The sequence below is a fragment of the Gobio gobio genome, assembly GCF_949357685.1.
Source record: "Gobio gobio genome assembly, chromosome: 21".
Lineage (NCBI taxonomy): Eukaryota > Metazoa > Chordata > Actinopteri > Cypriniformes > Gobionidae > Gobio > Gobio gobio.
This window is the reverse complement of record NC_137117.1, coordinates 43,277,791-43,304,859: the sequence shown is the minus strand read 5'-3', so window position 1 is coordinate 43,304,859 and position 27,069 is coordinate 43,277,791. Positions and strand designations below refer to the sequence as shown.

The 27,069-nt window shown below is 35.8% G+C and overlaps 1 protein-coding gene across 1 annotated transcript; it reads right to left on the bottom strand.

Annotated features, from left to right (window-relative positions):
• Positions 1–27,069, bottom strand: wnt7ab (wingless-type MMTV integration site family, member 7Ab; the record flags this gene model as incomplete). The annotated part of the gene is made up of 4 exons (XM_079802103.1): positions 1–483; positions 18,706–18,977; positions 25,555–25,781; positions 26,999–27,069. The coding sequence occupies 4 exons, from the start codon at positions 27,067–27,069 to the stop codon at positions 1–3; spliced, it is 1,053 nt and encodes a 350-aa protein (XP_079658229.1).

The window sequence follows — 27,069 nt, the reverse complement described above, 5'->3', positions numbered from 1 at the left end:
TCATTTACACGTGTACACCTCTGTCCTCTCACTGCAAGTGTTGCATTTGACGTAACAGCACCAAAAAAACTTGCAGTTGCACTGCCACACGCGTGAATACTGATGCGTGTTGTATCCTCGGCCGCAGCACATGAGGTCGCAGCCGTTGTGATGGTGCATCAGCGTCTTATTGCACACGCGCCCCTGGGTCCCAATGCTGCCGGTCACGGGATCCGCTTCGCAGTAGTTGGGCGATTTCTCGATGTACACCAGATCTGTGTCCATAGGTTTGCGGTACGAGTAGGGTTTTTTGATTTTGAGAAAAGTGGGTCGTTTGTGGCGCGTGGCTTTCACTGGCTCCACGTGGATAGCTTTGGTGTATTTCTCTTTGAGGATGTAGCCGAGCTCACGGAACTTGGGGAGGGTCATCCAGCAGGTCCTGGTGGTGCACGATCCAGACACACCATGACATTTACACTCCAGACGCATGTTCCGTTCTAGGACCTGGGGCGGGCACAGCATCAAGAGTATGAAAAATGAGTGCTTTAAATGCCTCATTACTCAATATGAATACACCACATATGTGACCCTGGACCACAAAGCCAGTCATAAGGGTACATTTTTTGAAATTGAGATTTATACATAAATTTTTGGTTTATACAACTATTTGAAAATCTGGAATCTGAGGGTGCAAAAAATCTAAATATTGTGAAAATCGCCTTTCCAAATTAAGTCCTTAGCAACTCATATTTCTAATAATAATACATTTTTTATATATTTACAGTAGGAAATTTACAAAATATCTTCATGGAACATGATCTTAATATCCTAATGATTTTTGGCATGAAAGAAAAATGGATAATTTTGACCCATACAATGTATTGTTGGCCATTGCCACAAATATACACAGCAAAGTCCCCAGTGTTAAATCAACACTGCTCAGAGTGTATTTGATCCCACTCTACAGAGTATTAAAGTAACACTGAAGCAGTGTTGAAGTTAATGAGATAATTAAGATATTAATTAAGTGATGATGGGTAATTAGTGATGAACACCTGATGATAATGAGCAGAATCATTGATGAAAAGAGAAACACAACAACTACAACTGAGTTCAGAGTTCACTGAGTTCACAACTGTCTTTGTAATAGTGTAATAACACATGCTTTGTTACGAAGGAAGTCAGACACAAAGCTGATTGGATGATGTAGTTTTCGTTGTAAAATAGGGTGATTCACTAACCTCATCATTAATCGGAACACGTAATTAATTATTAAAAAGTTAATGCCGCGGATCAGACATTCAGTATTGAAATTTTAAAAACATTACAGCAAATATATTTTAGACACAAACAGATATCAAGAATCAGCCTATGATTCTCAACAATGGTGACATAATTCATGTTAAATGAATTCATGCATAATTCATTAATTAATTTTATACTATGGTGGCTCCCTGAATGTGTTGCGACATAAAGCATGTCACCATTGTTGTAATTCATAGGCTGATTCTTGATGTCTGTGTATGATTAATACTTGTAGACCGAGTAAAACCGTGCTGAATCTTTTCTAGATTATAGACAATAAAACAAAGTTAATAGTATATTGCTCATACTTAGTTTTAAGATCAATTAAGCCACTACTCAAAGATCATATTCTTATCATCAAGCAGCCGACAGCATCTGATTGTGTTTCCTAGTGCTTTTCTTGCCATTGTAAACTCAGTTACAACAGCCAGAGAAAGATTAACATTAAAAAGTTGTCAAACTGCACAACTAAAGAAATCACTGATCACCATGATGGTGACATAAAAACCAAAACATTTTCAACACAAAATCAACAAAAAAACAACTCTGATAATTCTCAATTAGAGCTTCTGTAGATGTCTGACAGATGTAAAGTCAGTCTGGTTAGTAATGCGTGATGCTGGTAATGCTGTTTGTGGAGTTGTTTAATCCTCCTCTGCTGAGATCTTCAGAAATGTAATGTCTTTTTTATCTTCATTTGATTTCATCTAAGGCTGTGCCTGAAGTCAGTTGTAGTTCTTGTGTTTCTCTTTTCTTCAGTGATTCTGCTCATTATCATCAGGTGTTCATCACTAATGGCCAATCATTGCTTAATGAATCTCTTAATTATCTCATTAACTTTAACACTGCTTCAGTGTTATTTTACAGTTTTTCTCAGTCGCTTTGGTACATTTCTCAGATCAGAATTGAAATTCTCAAAACTACCTGTTCAATTCTCACATCATTGTGTCACTTGTGCACATCAAAAAAGCAGTTTCTCATTTCTTTGAACAAGTTGCAAATGCTTGTGTACATCCATGCAAATGATTACGTAAAATTTTCTGCTGTTTCCTACATTATCAGTTGCTTATGTCATGTTGATCAAAATGTATTATATTGGGTCTCTGTTGAATAGTCTCACCCCCCACAACATTTAGGCATTAGTTCATAGCATAAGTCTTTACATGCAAAATGGTTGAACAAGTTGTTGTAATATGTCAAGCATATTTCTATGCATTTCCGTTAGACGTTATTTCTACTTTTGTTTTTCAGTTTTTTTTCCTTTGTGCTATGCGGTGCTGTCTTTTTCTTGTTGCATCGCAATGACATGGTCTGTCAACAAATTACAGTACAAACAGTAAATGTGAATCTTGTCCAGTCTCTTACAATCAAACTCACACATACACTAAGGTGTAACCAACAATTTACAATAATTGTCATAAAAACTTTAGCCATAGTTTACATCCCTCCAGAGTACACTATTATATTGACAACATGACTAAGCAATTTGACTGTCTTATCCGTACACAATGATACAAGGACTTGTCATTCTGATGGCACTGACATGTTCATTGACACAGATATTTACTTTTGAGAGATGAACTAAGGATTTTGAGCAAGAGACTGGCTTTTGCAGGTAATCCATGGTGTTTTGCTATTTGTACGAATTGTTTTGAGAAATGCGCTTACTGTTTTGCAAATGTCGAGGATGATTCGAGAAATGTACCAAAGCGACTGAGAAAAACTGTAACTCTCTGTGGAGTGGGACCAAATACACTCTGAGCAGTGTTAATTTAACACTGGGGATTTTGCTGTGTACCCATGAGACGCATGACTGGTTTTGTGGTCCAGGATAACATATTATCAACACACTCAAATGATGTGTAATAAGTCATGAGTCATACAAATACAACATTGTATAAATTGCACAAAGTTGTAAGTAAGGGAAATTTGCGTGCTTGCAATATAATTTCACGTTGATGTTTTGTTTGAACTTCAGTATTCAGACAAGGTTTGCTTAAGCAGCTGACAAATCCTCAATATGAAAACATAAAGCTGTTCACAGTAAAATCCCCAGAGTTAAATTAACACTGCTCAGAGAACATTTGGTCCCACTCTACAGAGTGTTAAAGTAACACTGAATCAGTGTTAAAGTTAATGAGATAATTGAGAGATTAATTAAGTGATGATTGGCCATTAGTGATGAACACCTGATGATAATGAGTAGAATCACTGAAGGAAAGAGAAAAAGAAAAACACAAGAACTACGACTGACTATAAAAAAGACATTAAATCTCTGAAGATCTCAGCAGAGGAGGATTAAACAACTCCACAAACAGCATTACCAGCTTCACACATTACTAACCAGACTGACTTTATTTCTGTCAGACGTCTCTTATTGAGAATTAACAAATGTTTTGTTTGATTTTGTTGTGAAAATTGTTAGTTTTTAATGTGACCATCATGGTGATCAGTGTTTTCTTTAGTTGGGCAGTTTGATGACTTTTTAACATTAGTGTTTCTCTGGCTGCTGTAACTGAGTTTGCTATAGCAAGAGTAAACACAATCAGATGTTGTCGGCTGCTCGATGATGAGAATATGATCATTGTATAATGATTTAATTCATTGATTTTATGACTGAGTATGAGCAATATACTATTAAATTTTTTTATTGTGATTTTAGAAAAGATCCAACACTGTTTTAATCAGAAAAGCTGAATAAGTTTTGCAACCGATTGTACACTAATCACTTCTAACTCCTGCGAGATGAACTCACACACAGACATCAAGAATCTGCCTATGAATCTCAACAATGGTGACATGCTTCATGCCACAATGCATTCTGGGAGCCATAGATGAGTTTTGCGTGATGCACCCAGAATGCATTGTGGCATGAAGCATGTCACCATTGTTGAGATTCATAGGCAGATTCTTGATCTCTGTGTGTGAGTAAAACTTGCAGGAGTTAGAAGTGCTTATTGTGTGATGTGTTATTAAACCGCAGTACAAATCTTACGTAAAAATGTTTTGATAATTGTTTAGTTTCTCTGATGATAACATTGCTGGATCTTCTGCCCTAGAATCACAATGCTCCTATAATCAATGACTTTCAGGGGATCAGCAAATAAGGCACTATATGATGATAACAACTGTATCATAAACAACAAGCGTCAAGATTTTCTTGCCATTTTCACCGTAACGAACAGTTACAGCAGCCAGAGAAAAACTTATGTTGGCAAGTCAAGGGTCAAGAGCCCAATTAAAGCAAACACTAATCACAATAATGGTAACTTCAAACAACTTTAATTTTCAATAAAACATCAACATCTAAACCTCAATAAGAGCTTCTGTAGTCATCTGATAGAAATAAAGTCTGTCTGGTTAGTAATGTGTGAAGCTGGTAATGCTGTTTGTGGAGTTGTTTAATCCTCCTCTGCTGAGATCTTCAGAGATTTAATGTCTTTTTAATAGTCAGTCGTAGTTCTTGTGTTTTTCTTTTTCTCTTTCCTTCAGTGATTCTACTCATTATCATCAGGTGTTCACCACTAATGGTCAATTATCACTTAATTAATCTCTTAATTATCTCATTAACTTTAACACTGATTCAGTGTTACTTTAACACTCTGTAGAGTGGGACCAAATGTTCTCTGAGCAGTGTTAATTTAACTCTGGGGATTTTACTGTGTTGGTACACTTACACAAAACAAAGAACAAGAATTTGTTGCTCATGCAAACGTGTCCTGATTGTTTTTACCCCTTTACCATGTTGCTAGGGCTATGTAAAGAAAGCTGTGTGACCATTGAGTCCAAAATACCACATGTCGTTTTTTTTTATTAAATGAGTGCATCATCATTGGTATTTAAAGTGCACTTCTTCTGGTAACACTTATAATCCACTTTAGACATTCTACTAACTATAAGTAACATTGCAACTACATGTCACTAGCAGTCAAACTAGCGTAAACTCCACACTATAGAGACCTAGCTAGTTTGTAACTAAGTCTGTACTTTATTCAGTTGCACCATTTGTTCTTAAGGCAGAACGTAGCTAGAAGGTTGTAAAGTAATGCGTAGTCGCATAATGACGTTTACTCTCAATGATCCAATAGCAGCCTTCAGCACGTGAGAAGTTGTGTTGAAATGCTTTGAAGTTTATTCTTGATAATAACTTATTTTGCTTCACTTAATTACCAGAAAAATATGTTTCCATTTAAATATGATACTACTTAATCAGTAACATAATAGGTAGCAGCGAGCAATTTTGCGTTTTAAAAGACGTCTAATAGCCGTCCAAACACAGCCCTGACGTCTGGTCTAAAACAAGGCAAAATTAGAGCTGTGAAAATATAATAGATGTCTAACCATAGCCCAAGAATGAATGAATGAGGCATTTGAACGAATTACCGGTAACCTCATGCTTAACCTGTTGACTTTTTGACTTGACTTTCGCAGTTATTTTGGCAAAAACGACATGTAACCAAATTCAAGGTTATTTTGGCTGGTTATTTACTCATAGCCGGACTATCGGGTCTATAGTTACCCATGACTTGCTGGGTATAACATTCAACTGTATTTGAAATGAATAAGGATCAATAAATACTGATTACAAAAACAAACAAAAAATCATTTGACATACACAACATGGACAAGTTAGTGTTGAAGAGCGCCAACACAGTAATTGGATACACTTTATTTTGATAGTCCACTTTGGACATTCAACTAACTATAAGTAACTTTGCAACTACAATACATGTCAACTAACTCTCATTAATTTGCAACTACATGTCAACTAACTTTCTTTGTATTAGTAGACTGTTAGGTTAGGGTTATGGTTAGTTGTATACACAGATCAGGCATAACATTATGTCCGTCAAGGCATGGACTCCACTAGACTCCTGGAGGTGTGCTGTGGTATCTGGCAACAAATTTAAAGCAGCAGATCCTTTAAGTCCTGTAAGTTGTGAGGTGGGGCCTTCATGGATCGGACTTGTTTGTTCAGCACATCCCACACTGTAAAAAAATGAAGTTGAGCTAACTTAAAAAATAAGGCAACTTATCGCACTCAACTTTTAAAGTTATCTCAACTAATCCATTCCAGTTAAAATTAACTTAAACAATTTTGTTTATATAAAGAGTGCAAGGTAGTCTTTTGAACTTAAAACTTCTTGTAAAGGCAACTAAACAATATTTAGCAATGCACACAAGCCTTGTGTTTTCATCTTCATGTTTGTTTTTTTAAAGTTAACTTCACAATATGAACAACATTTGCCTTTTAAAAGCACACAGTTTACCCATTTCACTTAAGAAAATAAGTCGCAAAAGTTGCAATGCGAAGTCTAGATAGCTCAACACCTCAACACATCTCATGTCAACACAAATCTCAAACATGGTGATGATCAACATGTAGTTCAATAAAAATATGAACTCTGAACTATATGACTATGAAGCCCCATACGCAACAAACTGCAATGCACTGTATTCTGACACCAGCATTAACTTCTTGAGCAATTTGAGCTACAGTAGCTTGTCTGGTTGATCAGACCACACAATGAGCCTCGGCCGCCCATGACCCTGTCGCCAGTTCACCACTGTTCCTTCCTTGGAGCACTTTTGATAGATACTGACCACTGCAGACTGGGAACACAAGAGCTGCAGTTTTGGAGATGCTCTGACCTGGTCACAAATCACAATTTGGCTCTTGTCAAACTTGCTCAAATCCTTACGCTTGCTCATTTTTCCTGCTTCTAACACATCAACTTTGAGGACAAAATGTTCACTTGCTGCCTAATATATCCCACACACTAACAGGTGCCGTAATGAAGGGATAATCAGTGTTATTCACTTCACAGCGGTCATAATGTTATGCCTGATCGGTGTAATTTGACGTACTTCATATAGTCAGTAGAATGTCTTTTGAGGACCATCACAATAAAGTGTTATCAGATACTAAGCAGAAAGTCTACTAATACTCTAATGAGAGTTAGTTGACATGTAGTTGCAAAGTTACTTATCGTTAATAGAATACCTAAAGTGGACTATTGAAATAAAGCGCTAAGTATTTTTTTCGAATAATGTTCTTTCTCTTAAAATGTAAATGAATGTGACTGTCAACATTATCAGATATGTCTAAAGGATTGAAGTCTGTCAAGAAAAAAACGTATTGATGCAATTGAGTCGGTCTAAAACCATTACTCCTGGTCGGAGGCTTCCGTTAATACTTTGTTTATACATAGGGTTACATTTCAACCACTTTTAATGGTGCAACAGAAAAATATTTAATATTACGCAAGTAATTTAGTGCCCCTTTATGTCAAAACTAGGCTGAGTTGTAAGCTATACACAGCTGGTGCAACCGGCGCCTAACCTTGAGTCTCTACTAAAATGAGCTGATGACTTGAATCAGGTGTGTTTGATTAAGAAGAGTTTGTTGCCTCCATGGTTGGGAAACATAGGGGCTTTCGCATATATTACTGTTTTCCATGTTCGTAGAGTTAGTTTGTGGAGTAAGTATATAGGGCCAGATTTACTAAACAGCTAATTAGCATCAGAGTGCAATTCATTAAAAGCGCCGATGGGAGTGAACAATTCTGTGTGTGATCTACTGACCACGAGCAAATTAAAGCACACAGACGCCACCGGATCATTTCCATAATGACCAACACAATCTACCCATTAGCGTCTGGTTTAAGACGTGCTTTTTTGGGGCAGTAAATAAAGGCGCAAACACCAGTAAATTGAAACAACAGTTCCCGTTGGGGGAACTAAAATCCTAGAACTAAAATCGTTCCCAGTTCCTGCAGTGCAAACATGCCAAAATCCAGGTATACTTGCACCAATAGTTCTAGGAACTATGAAAAGATTCCTCCAGTGCGAAAGCCCCTACTGTCCTTTGGTCTTCTGTATGCTTGCACTGTACAAAAAATCCCTGTAAAATTTACGGTAAAAAAACGGCAGCTGTGGTTGCCAGAACTTTACCGTAAAAAATGCGGCAGTAACGTTTTAGGTTTTTAGGGACAGCACCATATAATTTAAAGGTTTATAATGTAATAATTACATTTAAAAAATGTTTTATTTAACAGTTCAAAATCGTATAATTTGATGGTTTATAATGTAATAATAACAGTTTAAAAAAAGTTATTTTACAGTTCAAAACCGTATAATTTTAAGATTTATAATTGTTTACACTGTAAACTATTTACGGTAAAAAAAATATAATTCATTAACTGATAAAATGTTAAATTACCAACCTATTGAAATACTAATATCTGTTATATATACGGACAACCACCAATCACAGTGGAGATGAGAATCACGTGATGAATCAAAGCTCATCACAAGCAGCTTTAAGAGAACAATACTAATATATAGAAGGTGCTCAGTGTCATTCACACAAACACTAAACACCATCATAGTAACACACATGAAATTTAAAAAATGCAATAAATATTAATTCAACAATGTACATAACTGAGTAGAAAAAACAAAGAAGAAACATAGTTATTGCAATGAAAATACATCAAATGCAAAGTGTCACGCAGGGAATTCTAGGAATGTCAATTTACGGGTTTTCACTGTAAATTACACAATGACTTGTTCTTTTTCACTTCCAAAAACTGTAAATTTAACGGTATTTTACTGTAAAATTAAATTAAATGTAAGGTTAGATCTATTACAGTTATTCACCGTATATAGTAAGGAAACTTTCTGTGTATAGTAAGGAAACCATTTAACTGTGTTTCACCGTAGCATTTTTACAGTAAAATACCGTTAAAATCACAATAATTTTTTACAGTGTGCAAAGGCATGTTTGCTATGGGTGTTCTTTGATGGCTGCTCAAAGAGTCCATTCTCAAATCATTCTGTTCTCAAAAACAGCTTGGGATCTTTCTTCAATGTCTAAGGGATTATTTTGCCCATTTTATCATGTAATTAATAGGTAAAAAGTATAAGGATTCTTTCATGTTCACAGGACAAATGTTAGTTTTAGTAGTAATATTTAAGGTTACTTGTTGAAATTACAAACCCTGTATGAGCAATAGCAAAAGTGAGGTAATCAGATATCTTCTCTATCCATGACTTCACATTCAACAAACGAATGCACAATAACTGTACTGTCATTGCACATAATGTTATTGTTCTCCACAACATACCAGGAATAACACCAGTCAAAATGGCCGTACTTATCGCACATCCTCTCAGCGACTAATGCCAAGACCTTTTGCTGTTCTTCAGAGATGGGCACCATGAGCCAATATCATTACATTAGCTGGCATAAATTAAGAATGGGAGGGGGGCATTCAAACAGAGCACTCTTTTAGTTTGCTCAAGACAAAACCTGCAGCTAGAATGATCCTGTAAGGCTAGTCAGTTCACTAAGAGGCAATTTAGCTTCTCAGATAAGACCGTATGAACGCAGCACTACAGAAAAGGCTGCTTCAACTAGATGCACAAAAGGGAATGAGGAGAAGTGTTGGTGCCATGAATTAGCTCTCTGTGACCAAAGGTGGAACAAGCTAGACAAGATGGAAGCTTCTTTACCCCTCATTAAACTTGACTGATTAGTCTCTCTTTGCCCGACAGAGCAAAGAAATAGGTCACCTAAAAAACGAAAATGCACTGTAAAACCCAACAAGTTAAGCTAACTCATTTAATTTGAGGAAACTGATTACCTCAATTAAATTGAGTTTAACAAACTTAATTGAAGTAAAGAAAACTGTAGTTATGAGTACTCTGAACTTATTTTAATTGAGTCCACTAAACCAAGGATATTTCTTAATATCCTATTAAAATGTACACTGCATTCAAATACTTTTTACAGCTAAAACTTCACTATAATGAGTAAAACAACAGACATAACGAACTCTAAATTAACTCAGAGAGCTTGCTAGTTACTTCTAGCTCACAATAGCACACACAAAGTCAAACCCAATGAGTTAAGCAAACTCATTACATTTGAGGAAACTTATTAAGTTTAAAAACCAACAGTTATGAGTACTCTAAGCTCATTCCAGTTAAGTACACTAATATAATTTTTTTTTAAATGATTCATAATATATGTTGCAGTTGAGTAATTAAGTGATTAATTAAGTGATGATTGATCATTAATTATGAACACCTGATGATAATGAGCAGAATCCCTGAAGGAAAGAGAAACACAAGAACTACAACTTTCCTAAGCCACAGCTTTAGATTAAATAACAGAAGATAAAAGAAGACATTAAATCTCTGAAGATCTCAGCAGAGGAGGATTAAACAACTCCACAAACAGCATTACCAGCTTCACACATTATTAACCAGACTAACTTTATTTCTGTCATTTCTGTTTTAATGAAAATAATAGTTTAATTGATGTCACCATGATGGAGATGAGTCTTTTCTTTAGTTGGGCTCTTGACCCTTAAACATTTATCTTAAAAAAAATTCTTTCCTCTGGCTGCTGCAACTTTGTGTTTAGAAAGCACATTTGTAATGGTAAGAAATGCCTAGAGAAAATGTGATTAAGTGATGTTGGTACAATCATGTGGTGGCTTAAGTCACTGACCTCACTCAGAGTCTTATGCTCTGGTTATAGCAGTATTGTGTTCTTAATATTTGTACGTGATTCAGCAGCACAATATATTTGAGTGCAGTGAACTCATTTTTTTTAGTACATACAACTGTTAGGTTTTACAGTGTATGATAAATGCAATTCTGTCGAACTGTATTTAACAGCATTGTCATTATTGATGTTTGGTCATGAGACATGCGAGAACCACTGATGTTTGATTTCACTGACGTCCGAACTGTGCCATATGCTTCAGAAGGCTTGTAATATATAGTGCATGCATCATAATGACTACTTCTGTGGTGCTTTATGGTCATTCTGGAGTTTTTTTGGTGAATAAAAGGGTATTTTAATAAAATTGCAAAACAAGATGCATGGTTATGACATGGGATTCAGCTATCAGCCCTTGTGAAAAAGAACATGTTTTCAGGCACTTAATTGTATGATATTTTGAGTTATTTATAGACTTTAGAGAGCAATTTAGTACATATATACAATATATACAAAATATGTTGGTAACACTTCACAATACGGGTGCACTAAAATGCATTAATGCATGCTTAACTAATGCACAGATAATCATGAGTTAATGTATGACTCATGAAGAACTAAACCATTTATTAATGATTACTGCATCAGCAACTAATGAATATTCTATATGATTCTTATATTAAGTAATATATTAATTGCTATTAATTAAATGTGTCCTCATTTATTAATTCCCTAATAATATTATATACTAATCATGTAAATTCATATGTTAATTACCACAATGGGTCAAAGCCATGCATTTCAACGTTCAGTTGTCTGCTTTGATAAATCATTAGCTAATGATTAATGCTGCCTTCAGGTGCCATCAGATTTATCATAATTACGAGTTTCCTAGGTAAAAATTTCACATGAACGCCCTCTGATGTCATGTTTACCACTGGGAAGTTCGGAAATAATTTTGATATCCGAATTCTCGGGATGGGTGTGCCTTAAACTTTAAACATGGTGGCGGGGAGATCTCTGCTGTGGCAGGTGTGGTTTCATTAGTTTTTCCCCCAAAACAGCTAGGTTGTCTTGTCTTGACATTAATCTAGTGCATATTTAGCTACATGTACGAGTAATCATTTGAAGCGTATTGTATGTTTGATACACAGCTAAAATAGCCTGCATTTGACTGAAATTACAGAATCGGCAGAAAGCGGACTATCTGGAATGTTTATATAGTTGCATGGGATACTACATATGATGTTGGTTTTAATAAGATTTTCACAATAAATAGGCAAGAATAACCTGAAGTCCACCATGATTCCTGTTCATTCAGACAACAAAGCACTTGAATGCAACCAGATAGCACGTGAAGGCAGCAAGCAGACAACTGGAAGTTGAAATGCATGGCTTTGACCCATTGTAATTAACATATGAATTTACATAATTAGTTAATATAATGTTATTAGGGAATTAATACATTATGACACATTTAATTAATAGCAATTCATATGTTACTTAATCTGTTAATCATATTGAATGTTCATTAGTTGCTGATGCAGTAATCACTAATAAATGGTTTAGTTCTTCATGAGTCATACATTAACTCATGATTATCTGTGCATTAGTTAAGCATGAATTAATGCATATCAGTGGGTTTTGTGAAGTGTTACCGATATATTTAACATTAAATATAACATAAAATAACTAGTGCTGGGCAAATTAACTCCTTAACACGGGTGATTAATTTTTTCGCTTTAACGCATTAAAAATATTTAACACAATTATCGTTTTTATATACATTTTTGCCTACACTGTAATGCTGTAAAAAAACGGCGAAATTTTGACAGTAAAATGCTGTGTTCCATTAAAACAGTAATATACCGTAGAAAACAATGCATTCTGGGTAATATTTGTAATTTTCGAGAAAATAGCCAACAGGAATATACCGTGAATTAACAGTGCTCAAAGTCGACACTCAGAGGCTGTGCTCCAAATCACACCCTATAACCTCATTCACTATTCCCTACACTAGTTTACTGATAGTGAGCGAAAATAAGTCAGTGAATTCAAACACCTGATGAACACCTGCTGTTATCAACGAAGGAAAGAGATACATGAACAGAAAAAAGTTGCTTTCATCAACTGAAGATAAAAGAAGACATTAAATCTCTGAAGATCTCAGCAGAGGAGGATTAAACAACTCCACAAACAGCATTACCAGCTTCACACATTACTAACCAGACTGACTTTATTTCTGTCAGACGTCTACAGAACTTATTTTGACGTTACCATTATGCTGATTAGTGTTTGCTTTAGTTGTGCTCTTGAACCATGACATAATAACATTAGTTTTCTTCTATAGCTGCTCAAACTGTGTGTTTTAAATACATTTGTTATAGCATGCAAAGCCAAAAGAAAATGTAAACAGATGATGTTGATTATTTATAAATGGTCTGATTCACTGAGCTCCTTCACAATCTAATCTATATAGATTAAGTTTTATTTTATGGTAACCCAATAATTTACAGCATAAGTTCCATTAGTGTTGCAACAACTAGATAATTTTAAGGACAGGAAAAAAGCTTGTGGTCTAAACATTTTGAATATCAGAGTCATTCAGACTCAAATAGACATCAAGAATCGGCGTATGAATCTCAACAATGGTAACAATCAAAAGCTTCATTCTGCAATGCATGCTGGGTACAGGCATTGTGCAAAAATCATCCATGACTCCCAGCATGCATTGCGGCATGAATAAATTATGCTGATGAATAGCCTGGTTATTTTCTTTAATTCTTAATATTTACCTTTATTTTTGGTGTTGTTTTTGTGTTGACTTTTGGTAGTGTTTTGTGATGTTCAGAGTTGATCTGTTCATCTTTTTTTTTGACTGTCACCATTGTTGAGATTCATATGCGGATTCTTCATGTCTATGTGAGTCTAAACGGCACTATAGTACAAACCATTTATGTATTTCATGAGTTAAAAATCCTCCATAACTGATTCTTAATAACAGTTTGATATTATCTATAACTGTCGCAGTTTTGGTAATGAAAAATAAGGGTAACATGAGATGTATATATTATAAAAAAGGTTTTGTTTAGGGAATAGACACTGAATGAGATGAACGAACCAAACATTTCATTATGTTTATGTCACAATCAATAACACCTGATCACAAGTGTTTTGCTACAACAAATGTGTATAAGAAACACACAGTTATAGAAGCCTAAGAAAAACTATTGTTACATAGTCAAGGGTCAAGAGCCCAACTGAAGCAAACACTAATCACCATAATGGTGACCAAACATTTTCAATTAAACATCAAAAGTTAATTTGATCTGTTAATTTTCTATAAGAGCTTCTGTAGATGTCTGACAGAAATAAATTAAATCTGGTTAGTAATAAGTGAAGCTGGTAATGCTGTTTGTGGAGTTGTTTAATCCTCCTCTGCTTTAATGTCTTCTTTTATTTTCAGTTGATTTCATCTAAGGCTGTGGCTGAAGTCAGTTGTACTTCTCTTTCCTTGAGTGGTTCTGCTTGTTAACAGCAGGTGCTCATCACTAATCTCGATTATCACTTAATTAATATCTTAATTATCTCATTAACTTCAACAATGCTTCAATTACTCTAACACTCTTTAGTGTGGACACATAAGTGTTCATTTAAAACTGAAGATTTTGCTGTGGGGTTTAAAGGGTTAAAGGAATTAGATGAAAATTAACGGTAAACAACTGTAAATTAATTTACGGAAAAGTACTGTAAAAAAACAGCAGTTTACTGGCAACCAGAGCTGCCAGTAGATTACCGTAAAATCAAAGAAAAAACAGTAATATACTGTAAAACGTAACAGTCAGATTTACCAGATGAATCAAGATATTTTCACTGAAATAGTAGTGAAAGTTAATAGAAAAAAGTTGTGCAAAGTCTGTAACTGATAAGGAGAGTAAATATTAAAATGAACTGTTTCTATGTGTTGTTGCACAAGATGATATAGAAGAGATCTTTTAGTTTAATTAATTCGTTTTGTGGGTCACCATTGTGCTGGAGAGTATAGCCTGTGCTTCAGTCCAGGATGAGCAGAGAAACACTAAATAAAGCATCAGGCAGCATTTCATCAAAGTCAGTGACTGTGTCTGCTAATGCAGTTATGAGCTGTTTGTTGAGTAATTTATCACATACATGTGTGCTATTGCTAGCGATGAACTGTAAAAATTGAAGTTAAAGTCATCTACTTTCACTACTACACATTACGTGTTTGCAGTTTATATTAAGAAATGTTCCTTTTCAGTGGACTCAAATCAAATGTTTACAGTACAAACACCATATGAATGCTAGTTTTAAAATGAGAACTGTTTGAAGCAATCAGTTTTTCAAATGAAAAGAGTTACCTTTCATGGTATTATTACGGTAACATACTGTAAAAAAGGAGAGCTGTAAATTAACAGTATATTGCTGGCAACCACAGCTGCCAGTAGATTACCGTTATTTTACAGCACAATTTTTTACAGTGTAGCGTTACATTATATGATCACATTCTTATTCATGTAAATGCTTTTAAACCATCTAAGCGCGATAAAACGTGCTGTATGTCAGTGTCCTGTCTGTGTGTCTGCGTCTCAATCAGATCCCTATAGTTCACCAGTCTCGTGCACACATCGAGTTCTCTTTCGCTCTTGAACAAACAATAACAACAACAGAGAATGTTGCCAAAATGCCAGTTTTGTTGAGTATTCTCATAATAGGAGTCTTAAATGAGTTAAATAACGTCATAAATGAACGTGAGAAAATGAGATGCGAGTCACAGTGCGTCAGATCCGCGTCATGTTCGGCAGCGGCCGATCTTAAAGTGATAATGTCTGTAATTAATGTTCATCAAAGAACAAAGATTACAGAGAAAATATGATATTTAATGTATTATTTATGCAGTTAAGAATGGTGTTTGATAACCTTCCACAGGCCTGTATATAAATATAACATTTATTATAATGATTTTATTTAAAGATTATTTTAAGTTCACTTAAATTAAAAGTTGTTTTTCAAAGCCTAATAAATAATAAATAGCTTTCATTTATACTGTAATGTAATGTCATTAATGTTTCATAGAGACATTAGTATCAGTGATACTGGCCTTCATTCATAAAAAGATGCCATTACAACACATTTTTAAAATATGCTGAAATCTACATTCATCTGGATAGTAACTGAAATTATTACAATATCAAAATATTAAAAACTTACAAAATATTAAAAACTTGCAATTAATTACAGATTAATTACAGAAAACAATGCGATTAATTCGTTAATTTTGTTTTATCGATTCGCAGCCCTAAAAATAACACTTTACAGTTAAAATTATAATCAAGCACAATACCTGTGCTTTAGTATGTCAGTCAACAACACATCACACAAGTGTACTTTGTTAAAGAAATACAAAAGATTATTAAAACATAATGGTTTAAATGTCCTTTAAGTCAAGTCAAGACAACTTTATTTATATAATGCTTTTTACAATGCAGATTGTTTCAAAGCAGTTTCACAGTGTTAAACAGGAAAATAATGCAAGAGAATTTGATTCGGAGGTACAGCCAGGTACATATTAGTACCTAAAAAGAACAAAAGTTTACCTTTTGAAAAGGTACCACCCCAGTGACAGCTTTTGTACCTTTTTCTCTGAGAGTGTACATGTACAGTTTTTATAAATATACTCTAAGATTTGAAAAGTGCACATTCAATACAATTAAGCACACTTTACCCCTCAAGGGACTGTATCCCTTATTCCACATCAAAGACAACCTACAAATGTCTGAACACTATATGTGGAAAAAAGCACAGCCTCTAAATGCAGGTGAAAGTGAAAAAGCCTTTTAGGAACTTCTGAGCATTGAAAGTTGAGACAAAAACACACCATCAAAGATGAAGCGTTCCCATCAAAGGTAGAGATAGGGGATACTGGTGTACGCCAATGTCTATTTAACTGAGCAGAAAATGGGAGTGGTTTTGTACAGAGCTCGGTGTGTTGGAGCTCATCTGATTTGTAATCAAACTCTAGCACTTATACTGCTCTTACCCCTAAAAGCTTCCTATTATCGCTGTGCCAGTTGAGTCTTGGCTTTGCTGCCGGATTGTTGACGGCTGCAAACCGCAGTGCCATAGTTACTGAATCCTTCCCTGTACTTGACTTTCACTTGATCCATTCAGTGTAACCAAAACATCACTTCTCTGATAGATAATACCTCTTAAAGGAATAATTCACCCAAAAATGAAAATTCGGTCATTTACTCACCCTCATGCCATTCAAAACCCGTATGTAGCTCTCGCATGTCTGTCACATATCCTCTTTTTCAAACTTGACACGACAAGGCATGACCAAACGTCATGCGTCTCGTAGATGAACATGCCACATCAAGATTAAATATGAATAAACGATGAGATTTGAGCTGCAGTGGATCCAAATCTTTTTTTAAATTTTGGTCTGCACAAGCCGTATATACAACTTTTATGATACTTTACGATTGTGTTTTCATCAACATCTTAACCTCAAACATCTTAACCTTGACATTAACACTGATTTAACATTATTTCGATGGTGGCTTGCTATCTGCTGTATGCTTTTGGTGAATGGAAAAGAACGGTGTGAACTCCTTTTGTGCTCCACTGCAAAACACAAGCGTGAGTGAATGATGGCAAACTGGTGAACTGGTGGCTAATTTGTACAATCTGAATTCGCCCCAAAGACGGTTCCTACTTTTTAATCTAAAAATCCTACCTTTTCATCAAATTCACATCATACGAATCATACCAAATTGCCACCTACACAGTAAAATCCCCAGTGTTAAATGAACACTGCTCAGAGCACATATGGTCCCACTCTACAGTGTTAAAGTAACACTGAATCAGTGTTAAAGTTAATGAGATAATTAAAAGATTAATTAAGTGATTATTGACCATTAGTGATAACACCTGATGATAATGATCAGAATCACAGAAGAAAAGAGAAAAAAGAAAAACACAAGAACTACGACTGACTATTAAAAAGACATTAAATATCTGAAGATCTCAGCAGAGGAGGATTAAACAACTCCACAAACAGGCACTTAAAACGTCGTTACAAAGTCCATCTCACCACAGTGACTCTACAATAATTTTACGAAGCGCCGACAATAGTTTTTGTGCACAAAAAAAATCTAAATAACACCTTTATCCAACTTGTTCTTGTCTTCCGTGTGTGTCTCCACGACGCATGCGCGAGAATATGACGTAGATCCGGCGTTCGGACACATGACCCAGAAGAGATTTGTTGACAAGCAGAGGAAGACGCGGGTATCTCAGCTGCTCTACATTGATCGTGCTTTAGGTCTCGGCGTAGTTCTCAAAATGGGACTAAAGTGTGCATTTCATGGATTCCCGAACCCCGGCGCTACGTCATATTCTCGCGCATGCGTCGTGGAGGCACACACGGAAGACAAGAACAAGTTGGATAAAGGTGTTATTTTGATTTTTTTTTGCACACAAAAACTATTGTCGTCGCATCGTAAAATTATTGTAGCGTCACTGTGGTGAGATGGACTTTGTAACGACGTTTTAAGAGCCTTTTATGGGTCTTGTGAGTGTGAATGTACTGAATGCCAATGGAGGCCTATCTGAAGCCTTTCTCAGCATCAGCTTTACACTAAAATATCTTCATTTGTGTCTGAATATGAACGGAGGTCTGACGGGTGTCGAACGACATGAGGGTGAGTAATTAATGACAGAATTTTCATTTTTGGGTGAACTAACCCTTTAAGCTTGGTTTATTATGGTTTCCCCATTCAAAGTAATAGGAGCTGTACTGGCATGACTGAAACAGCTGCCTAAGAGGCATTTCAAAGATGGCCGCCGAGTGAAATGACGCCTTAAAGGGACTTTGAAATACATACCTTTCTTCCTACTTCGTTGTTATGCAGATTCATAAGCGTCCTGGCACTGTGTTTTATCTCTCTAGCATCCATAAAAACTTTGGAGAATCCCAGGCCGTAGTGGATGTCCGCCGAGCAGCCGCCCCATTTCCAGCCGTTGGCGTGGCCGTGGAAGCCCTGTTTGTCCTTATCGCAGCTGCAGGCGCTGAGGTTTCCCCGTGTGCAGGCGGCTGTGATGGCATGGGCCACGCCTGCCGCGATGATGGCGTACGTGAACGCAGCCTCTTTACTGCCTGTCCACAGAGGAGAGAGACACAACACAGACTTTATGACATTATATTTACTGCACTCAAAAAAATAGCACATTGGTTGAACATGATTTAAAGGGTTAGTTCACCCAAAAATGAAAATTCTGTCATTAATTACTCACCCTCATGTCGTTCGACACCCGTCAGACCTCCGTTCATCTTCAGACACAAATGAAGATATTTTAGTGTAAAGCTGAGGCTGAGAAAGGCCTCCATTGGCTCAATGCACGGCTCACTCTCAAAACCCTTAAAAGGCACTAAAGACGTCGTTACAAAGTCCATCTCACTACAGTGGTTCTACAATAACTTTATGAAGCGATGAGAATAGTTTTTGTGCGCAAAAAAACCCTAAATAACGACTTATATAGTGATGACGATTTCAAAAAACGGCCTCATGAAGCTTCGAAGCGTTATGAATCAGTGAGTCGAATCATGATTCGGATCGCGTGTCAAACCGCCAAACTGCTGAATCGACTCACTGATTCATAATGCTTCGAAGCTTCATGATGCCGTGTTTTGAAATCGTCATCACTACATAAGTCGTTATTTAGGGTTTTTTTGCGCATAAAAACTATTCTCGCCGATTCATAAAGTTATTGTAGAACCACTGTAGTGAGATGGACTTTGTAACGACGTCTTTAGTGCCTTTTAAGGGTCTTGAGAGTGAACCGTGCCATTGTGTCAATGGAGGCCTTTCAGAGCCATCAGATTAACACTAAAATATCTTAATTTCTGTTCCGAAGATGAACGGAGGTCTGACGGGTGTCGAACGACATGAGGGTGAGGAATTAATGACAGAATTTTAATTTTTGGGTGAACTAACCCTTTAATCGTGGACAGTGGTTCCACGTGATTACACCACATTATCTTAACAACAATAGATGATGTTCAACCAGCTTGAAATATTTGTGTTCATTTAACATGAACAGATAACATTCACTAAACATGATTTAAATACTTATTTTTAACTTGAATTAATGTTTTTTATTGAACTTCAATTAATCATGCTAACTTATATTGAATTCTTGATGTTAAACCGATATGTTTACATCACTTCCAATGAATCCCATTTAGTCAAGTTAGTACTATGTTATAAATGAATGATTATCACCCATTTTCCCCATAATTCAATGATGACTACAGTGTCAGCAAATACACTCAAAACAATTACTCTTTGAATGAACATAATAAAATCATGGAAAGTATTTCCACATGATTAACTTACTTTATATTGTAAACATGAGTTTAATATATTTAGCAGGTCCTCACCCCAAGCACACGCTCTACACTTCACCACAATGGTAACCTCCAAAAACACTATCATAACACAAACTTTTAAACACCAACATAACAAAACATTACGCATTAAAAAGTCTCTCCGTTTTCTCATCTTGTTAAAAATGCATCAAATTGCACTTTATTTAAACATTTACTCTCCGAATTCAGCCCCTTTGCAAAGCATGATGGGAAGTGAAAGTCTTATTTCTTTGGGTTACTTGATTAAAACATGTTATTTCAAAATGAAAACTTTATGTTTAACCAACGAGTGACAGTTTTAAGTCAGTTTAACATGACATAATCATGTTGAAATGAAAAATAGCCAAAATGGCATTAATTCAACATGAATTGTTCAGGTAAAGTGAACAAAACTGAAAAATGTTTTTTTTGAGTGTGTACATTACAACAATCACAGTTTTCTTTATAGATAAGCGTTGAACAGTTGGCTATACTATACTACAGACTGGCCAGGAATCAAATATCGGCAATGATGTCTAATTTAATGTGGTTAAAAGCTTAAAAACTATTGATTTTGAATAAGTGAAGGGGTGACTTTCAGATTTATCAAACCATGTGCACAGTGCATAGGTATGTGTAAAACAGTTTGGTTATGTGCAGACAATTAAGTAGTGAGTGTAATAAGTGTGAGTGTGTGTGTTTTTTTTGAAAAATACTCTTATATAGGTAGTATTTTGATTGTATCACAGACAGAGAACATTAAATACATTTAATTAGGCAAAATACGAATGAGCTCAAAAGGGGAAAAAACGAATGATCGACTTCAAGAAAGGAATGAACTTCCGAACATCTATTTCCTGAGGTTATCACTCATCTCTTCTCCATAAATCATTGACAAACACTGCAGTATTTGCATAATCGGCAGATGTATAACCATTAACTCGAATTGTAAATTAGAGCTGTCATCCAAGATAATGTGATAAATGAATGAATGTATAGTCAAAAATGTAAAAATGTATTGTTTTTATTCATGTTTTACACTGATCAGGTAAAGTGAATAACACTGATGATCTCTTCATCACCTGTTAGTGTGTGGGATATATTAGACAGCAAGTGAACATTTTGTCCTCAAAGTTGATGTGTTAGAAGCCGGAAAAATGGGCAAGCATAAGGATTTGAGTGAGTTTGACAAGGGCCAAATTGTGACGGCTAGAAGACTGGGTCAGAGCATCTCCAAAACTGCAGCTCTTATAGGGTGTTCCCGGTCTGAAGTGGTCAGTCTCTATCAAAAGTGCTTCAAGGAACAGTGGAGAACCGGCCACAGGGTCATGGGCGGCCGAGGCTCATTGATGCACATAGGGAGTGAAGGCTGGCCCGTGAGGTCCGATCAAACAGACGAGCTGTCGATTAAATTGCTCAAAAAATTGCACATGCTAAATTTGCACTGGTCATAATGTTGTGCCTGGTCGGTGTATATCTGAGCTCTCACAGACCCCATACAGAAATAATGTAACTTTTTCATCTGTGACTTTTGAAGCTACTTAAGTTATAACTGCAAACTTATATATTTTTGTCCATGTCATTATTACATACACTTAATATTCAACAATATTATTGATCTGACAGAACTGAACTGAGCTGGACAATGACATCAGTGTTTTCTCCAGAGCTGCTGTAGATACATGAACTAATTTAATAATTGATGATCTTTACAACGGAACTGAATCAACACTGAACTGACTTCAGCTGAACAATGACACTATTTTCTATCAGAGCTGCTGTGCAACCGAAATGAACTCACCAGTGAATCATTTTCCTGTTGTCACTGTAAAGCTGCTTTGAAACAAACTCTATTTTATGAACCACAATATAAATAAAGGTGACTTGACTTGATTTCGTTCACAGGGTCTTTAAATGGAAGTGCTCATGAACTATTATAACTGATCCAGTAGTTGTGCCATATTATTAAGCAGGTTGGATTGGCAAAGTAAGAGTCCATTTGTCTCAGGTGACATCTTTTCATGCTCTGTAATTTACACCTGTGGAAAAACTCTTCAGGCTGCAAATACCAACCCAAACACTGATACATGCAGAAAAAATGTAAATACCAATCTCACAAGGCAGCTTTCAGTTTGGAAAAGGGGCTCAGAGGCTGTTACTGTTTTCTAAACCTCCTTGGACCCACGAATAGACTTTTGTCCACTGTAGTGGACGTTATATTTTAGGGAATTTCTCTGACATCATACATGTCACATGTCTCAGTCTGGATGTCCTGTACAGAGCACATTCGGGGCTTTGCAGAGATACCAAATGTTTGGAGGTTTCACCAGGACAACAACAACTTCTTGGTCTTTAAAAATGGCTGACATTAATGTTTAGCACTCTTGTGGAAATATGATCATTATTAATTACAATTTAAATCGGATTAATTTTCAAATTGTTTGTTATAAATCAACATCTCAGGAAAATGTTATGGGGTTTCTGATCAAAATATGACTTTCTTTTACAAAACAGGTCTTTGATAAAATCATAAATGACCACTGTAGTGGACGCCAGGACTTAAATCATGTTTATCATGAATTGTGGAGACATAACAAGTGAATAGGGAAAGAAATTACATATCAATATTCCTATGAAATATTAGATATGATTATGAAAATGTTGCCAATTATTACTCCCATTATTACACATCTATTTTCATTACAAGTTGCACCAAGAACACATTAATATGCAAATTAGATGCAGTGTATACACAGTAAAATCCCCAGAGTTAAATTAACACTGCTCAGAGCACATATAGTCCCACTCTACAGAGTGTTAAAGTAACACTGAATCAGTGTTAAAGTTAATGAGATAATTAAGAGATTAATTAAGTGATAATTGACCATTAGTGGTGAACACCTGATGATAATGAGTAGAATCACTGAAGGAAAGAGAAAAAGAAAAACACAAGAACTACGACTGACTATTAAAAAGACATTGAATCTCTGAAGATCTCAGCAGAGGAGGATTAAACAACTCCACAAACAGCATTACCAGCTTCACACATTACTAACCAGACAGACTTTATTTCTATCAGACGACTACAGAAGCTCTTATTGAGGTTTAGATGTTGATGTTTTATTGAAAATTAAAGTTGTTTGAAGTTACCATTATTGTGATTAGTGTTTGCTTTAATTGGGCTCTTGACCCTTGACTTGCTAACATAAGTTTTTCTCTGGCTGCTGTAACTGTTTGTTACGGTGAAAATGGCAAGAAAATCTTGACACTTGTTGTTTATGATACAGTTGTTATCATCATATAGTGCCTTATTTGCTGATCCCCTGAAAGTCATTGATTATAGGAGCATTGTGATTCTAGGGTAGAAAATCCAGCAATGTTATCATCAGAGAAACTAAACAATTATCAAAATTTTTTTACATAAGATTTGTACTGCGGTTTACTAACACATCACACAATAAGCACTTCTAACTCCTGCGAGTTTTACTCACACATAGACATCAAGAATCAGCCTATGAATCTCAACAATGGTGACATGCCACAATGCATTCTGGGTGCATCACGCAAAACTCATCTATGGCTCCCAGAATGCATTGTGGCATGAAGCATGTCACCATTGTTGAGATTCATAGGCAGATTCTTGATGTCTGTGTGTGAGTTCATCTCGCAGGAGTTAGAAGTGATTAGTGTACAATCGGTTGCAAAACTTATTCAGCTTTTCTGATTAAAACAGTGTTGGCTCTTCTCTAAAATCACAATAAAAAAAGTTAATAGGATATTGCTCATACTCAGTCGTAAAATCAATGAATTAAATCATTATACAATGATCATATTCTCGACATCGAGCAGCCGACAGCATCTGATTGTGTTTACTCTTGCTTTTCTTGCCATAACAAACTCAGTTACAGCAGCCAGAGAAACACTAACGTTAAAACGTCATCAAACTGCCCAACTAAAGAAAACACTGATCACCATGATCACATTAAAAACTAACAATTTTCACAACAGAATCAAACAAAAAATCTGTTAATTCTCAATAAGAGACGTCTGACAGAAATAAAGTCAGTCTGGTTAGTAATGTGTGAAGCTGGTAATGCTGTTTGTGGAGTTGTTTAATCCTCCTCTGCTGAGATCTTCAGAGATTTAATGTCTTTTTTATAGTCAGTCGTAGTTCTTGTGTTTTTCTTTTTCTCTTTCATTCAGTGATTCTACTCATTATCATCAGGTGTTCATCACTAATGGCCAATCATCACTTAATTAATCTCTCAATTATCTCATTAACTTTAACACTGATTCAGTGTTACTTTAACACTCTGTAGAGTGGGACCAAATGTTCTCTGAGCAGTGTTAATTTAACTCTGGGGATTTTACTGTGTAGATAGATGCATTGTATTGAATGGGAAAATCCAAGGCCAGTTTACTCTCATATTGCATAAAGTAAAATGGTATATCAATGCATTCCGTTATATCTTTCATAACATAGTTCAGAATCATATTTAAACAAAGTTTGTTTAAAAAAAATCCTGAAACCTAAAAATGTATTGGTGAATTAAAAATAAATCCCATTGTTTTTGCCTATACATGCAATTTCATGTCATTTTATTTTTTAAACAACTTAGTCCTGGTGTCAACAGAGGACATATCATAACATATGAATAAAATATCATTTTTCAAAAACGTTTTTTTTTTTCCATTTGTTTCTTATCCTCTAAACAATGTAATGACAATGAAAAATACTAAATTCAAAACACTTTTTTTTTCTGGGTCCCAGGAGGATATATATAAAGGTCCTGACAAGAAGCAAGTCGCCCTTCTGTCCAAGGAGAACCACATAACTTCTAGTTCTTTACAAAACCATCTGTGCTGGTGCTTCAGAGTGCCCAGGAATTGTTTTAATCTACAAAAAAGGTACAATAAATAAAAAAAGCCCCTCCAAGAATACCCCTCCAAAAAGGTTCTCTATTAGAAGAGCCATTTATGTGATTGGATCTTTATTGAAGCATTATAGCCTATTCCCATCTTTAATGATTGATGCGTTGCAGCGCATGAATATGACCGCAGGTAAGAAACATGAATGCGCGGATATAGCCTATATCTCATCTGCCAGACATTTCAGGCATGTGGAGGGAAATCTTAACTTCAACCGGTCGATCTTTATAACGTAGCCAATGAACTGTGACTAGTAAAGGAGGTAACTGTTTTACCCCAAATTAAACAACCTGTATAATCCGTAACCACATTGGTAAACACTTCCCTGCCCTCCTATCTTTAGCGGCTCTATGCGCGACATTTCCCTCAAAGACACATGAGAAGAGTTCCGACATACCCACTTTCAACTCTTTTCCGAAGACGGTCCTCTCGCCGAGCGCGGAGCAGTTCCAGCGGCCGTGTTTGAACTGAAACTGGCACTCGTTGATGCCCATCTGGGCACCTTCTCCGATCACGATGATCGCGTCCGGCCGACTCTGACAGATGATCCGCTGCCTGGGCGCCAATCCGGGGATCTTGTTGCATATGATGCTCGCTCCCAGTGCCAGTACGGTGGAGAATCCCCTATAAATGATCAGAGAAGAGCGCCAATCAAACATATTTAAATGCATGCCCAATATAGGATGCAAAACGGGGCGAGCAGTAGGCTAGGTACACTCTAAAATCCAACAGTGATTCTGACTAACACTTTAGTCTTAACTCAATTGAAAAAATCTAGTGATCTACTATTCACATATTCCTTGTTTATTCAGAAAAAACAAGTTAAGATTAATTGATTGGTTTGAGTGCCAAAAAAAAAAACTTACCATTATGGTGATAAGTGTTCACTTTGGTTGAGCACTTGGAACATTTACATCATTAAAAATCTCTTTCGGATGTAACAAGAAATCAGTTATTTGGTTTCAAAGGAAGAGAAGTAATAAATAGGCTGCTTTTAAAATTTGACATAGCTTCTAACTATAGTTAATGAGTCAGAAATTAAGATCATCTTTTGAAATGAACTTATGTAATATTTCCCTTTGTCATATAACGAGCATTTACAATTGTATTGCTAAGACTTACGTCATAAACACCTGTGGAACTTTTAAATGAGTTGATATATATATATTTGTAACAATATCTTGCAGCTGATCATGCTTGAGTCACACACACACTTCAACATTCAGCATCAAAACACAACAATGGTAACATCTATGGTAGTTAAACTAAGTCAAGAGTAAGCCTATATTAAAAGATCAAGTTCTCTCTACAGTTTTTAGCCACTAGAACTCTTGTGTAAGTGAACTATACAAATTCAGCATTTGTTAGCACAACATAGCCTACTATTCCTATTTCACTTTACTTGGTTTTTTTTAAGGCAATCGGTTTGCATGCTTTTTTCAAGTAAGTCTAACTAATTGGATTTTACAGTGAAATTGCAGTTGTGCAGAACTACAGTTGTTATATAGGATACAAAAACTGCGCCTGCACGAGCACTGGACACCTCACGCGCAAGCGCGCGCATCGAAGGCGTCCGGTGGTGGTCCATTGGAGCTTCCCAAAGAGCCATGCGAAATGCGCAAAATATCCTGTAATGTCTTTGGAAAGCATCATTATTTAAATGGTTTAAATTCCAAAAAAAGTGAATTTTCCACTGAATAAAAACTTTAAAATATCCCGATGAGACTTAAAATTCACTTCGGATGGAACTGGAAAAGTAGAACTTAAAGATAGACACCAAACAGAATTGCCTATTCTAGCAACATTATGGTATGATATGCTGTCATATTGCATCAGCTCACCCCATTTTCAAGTAGATTATTCCGAGACAAAGGAGACAGTGAAATATCCAACGCCGTGTTTTTCTGCTCAT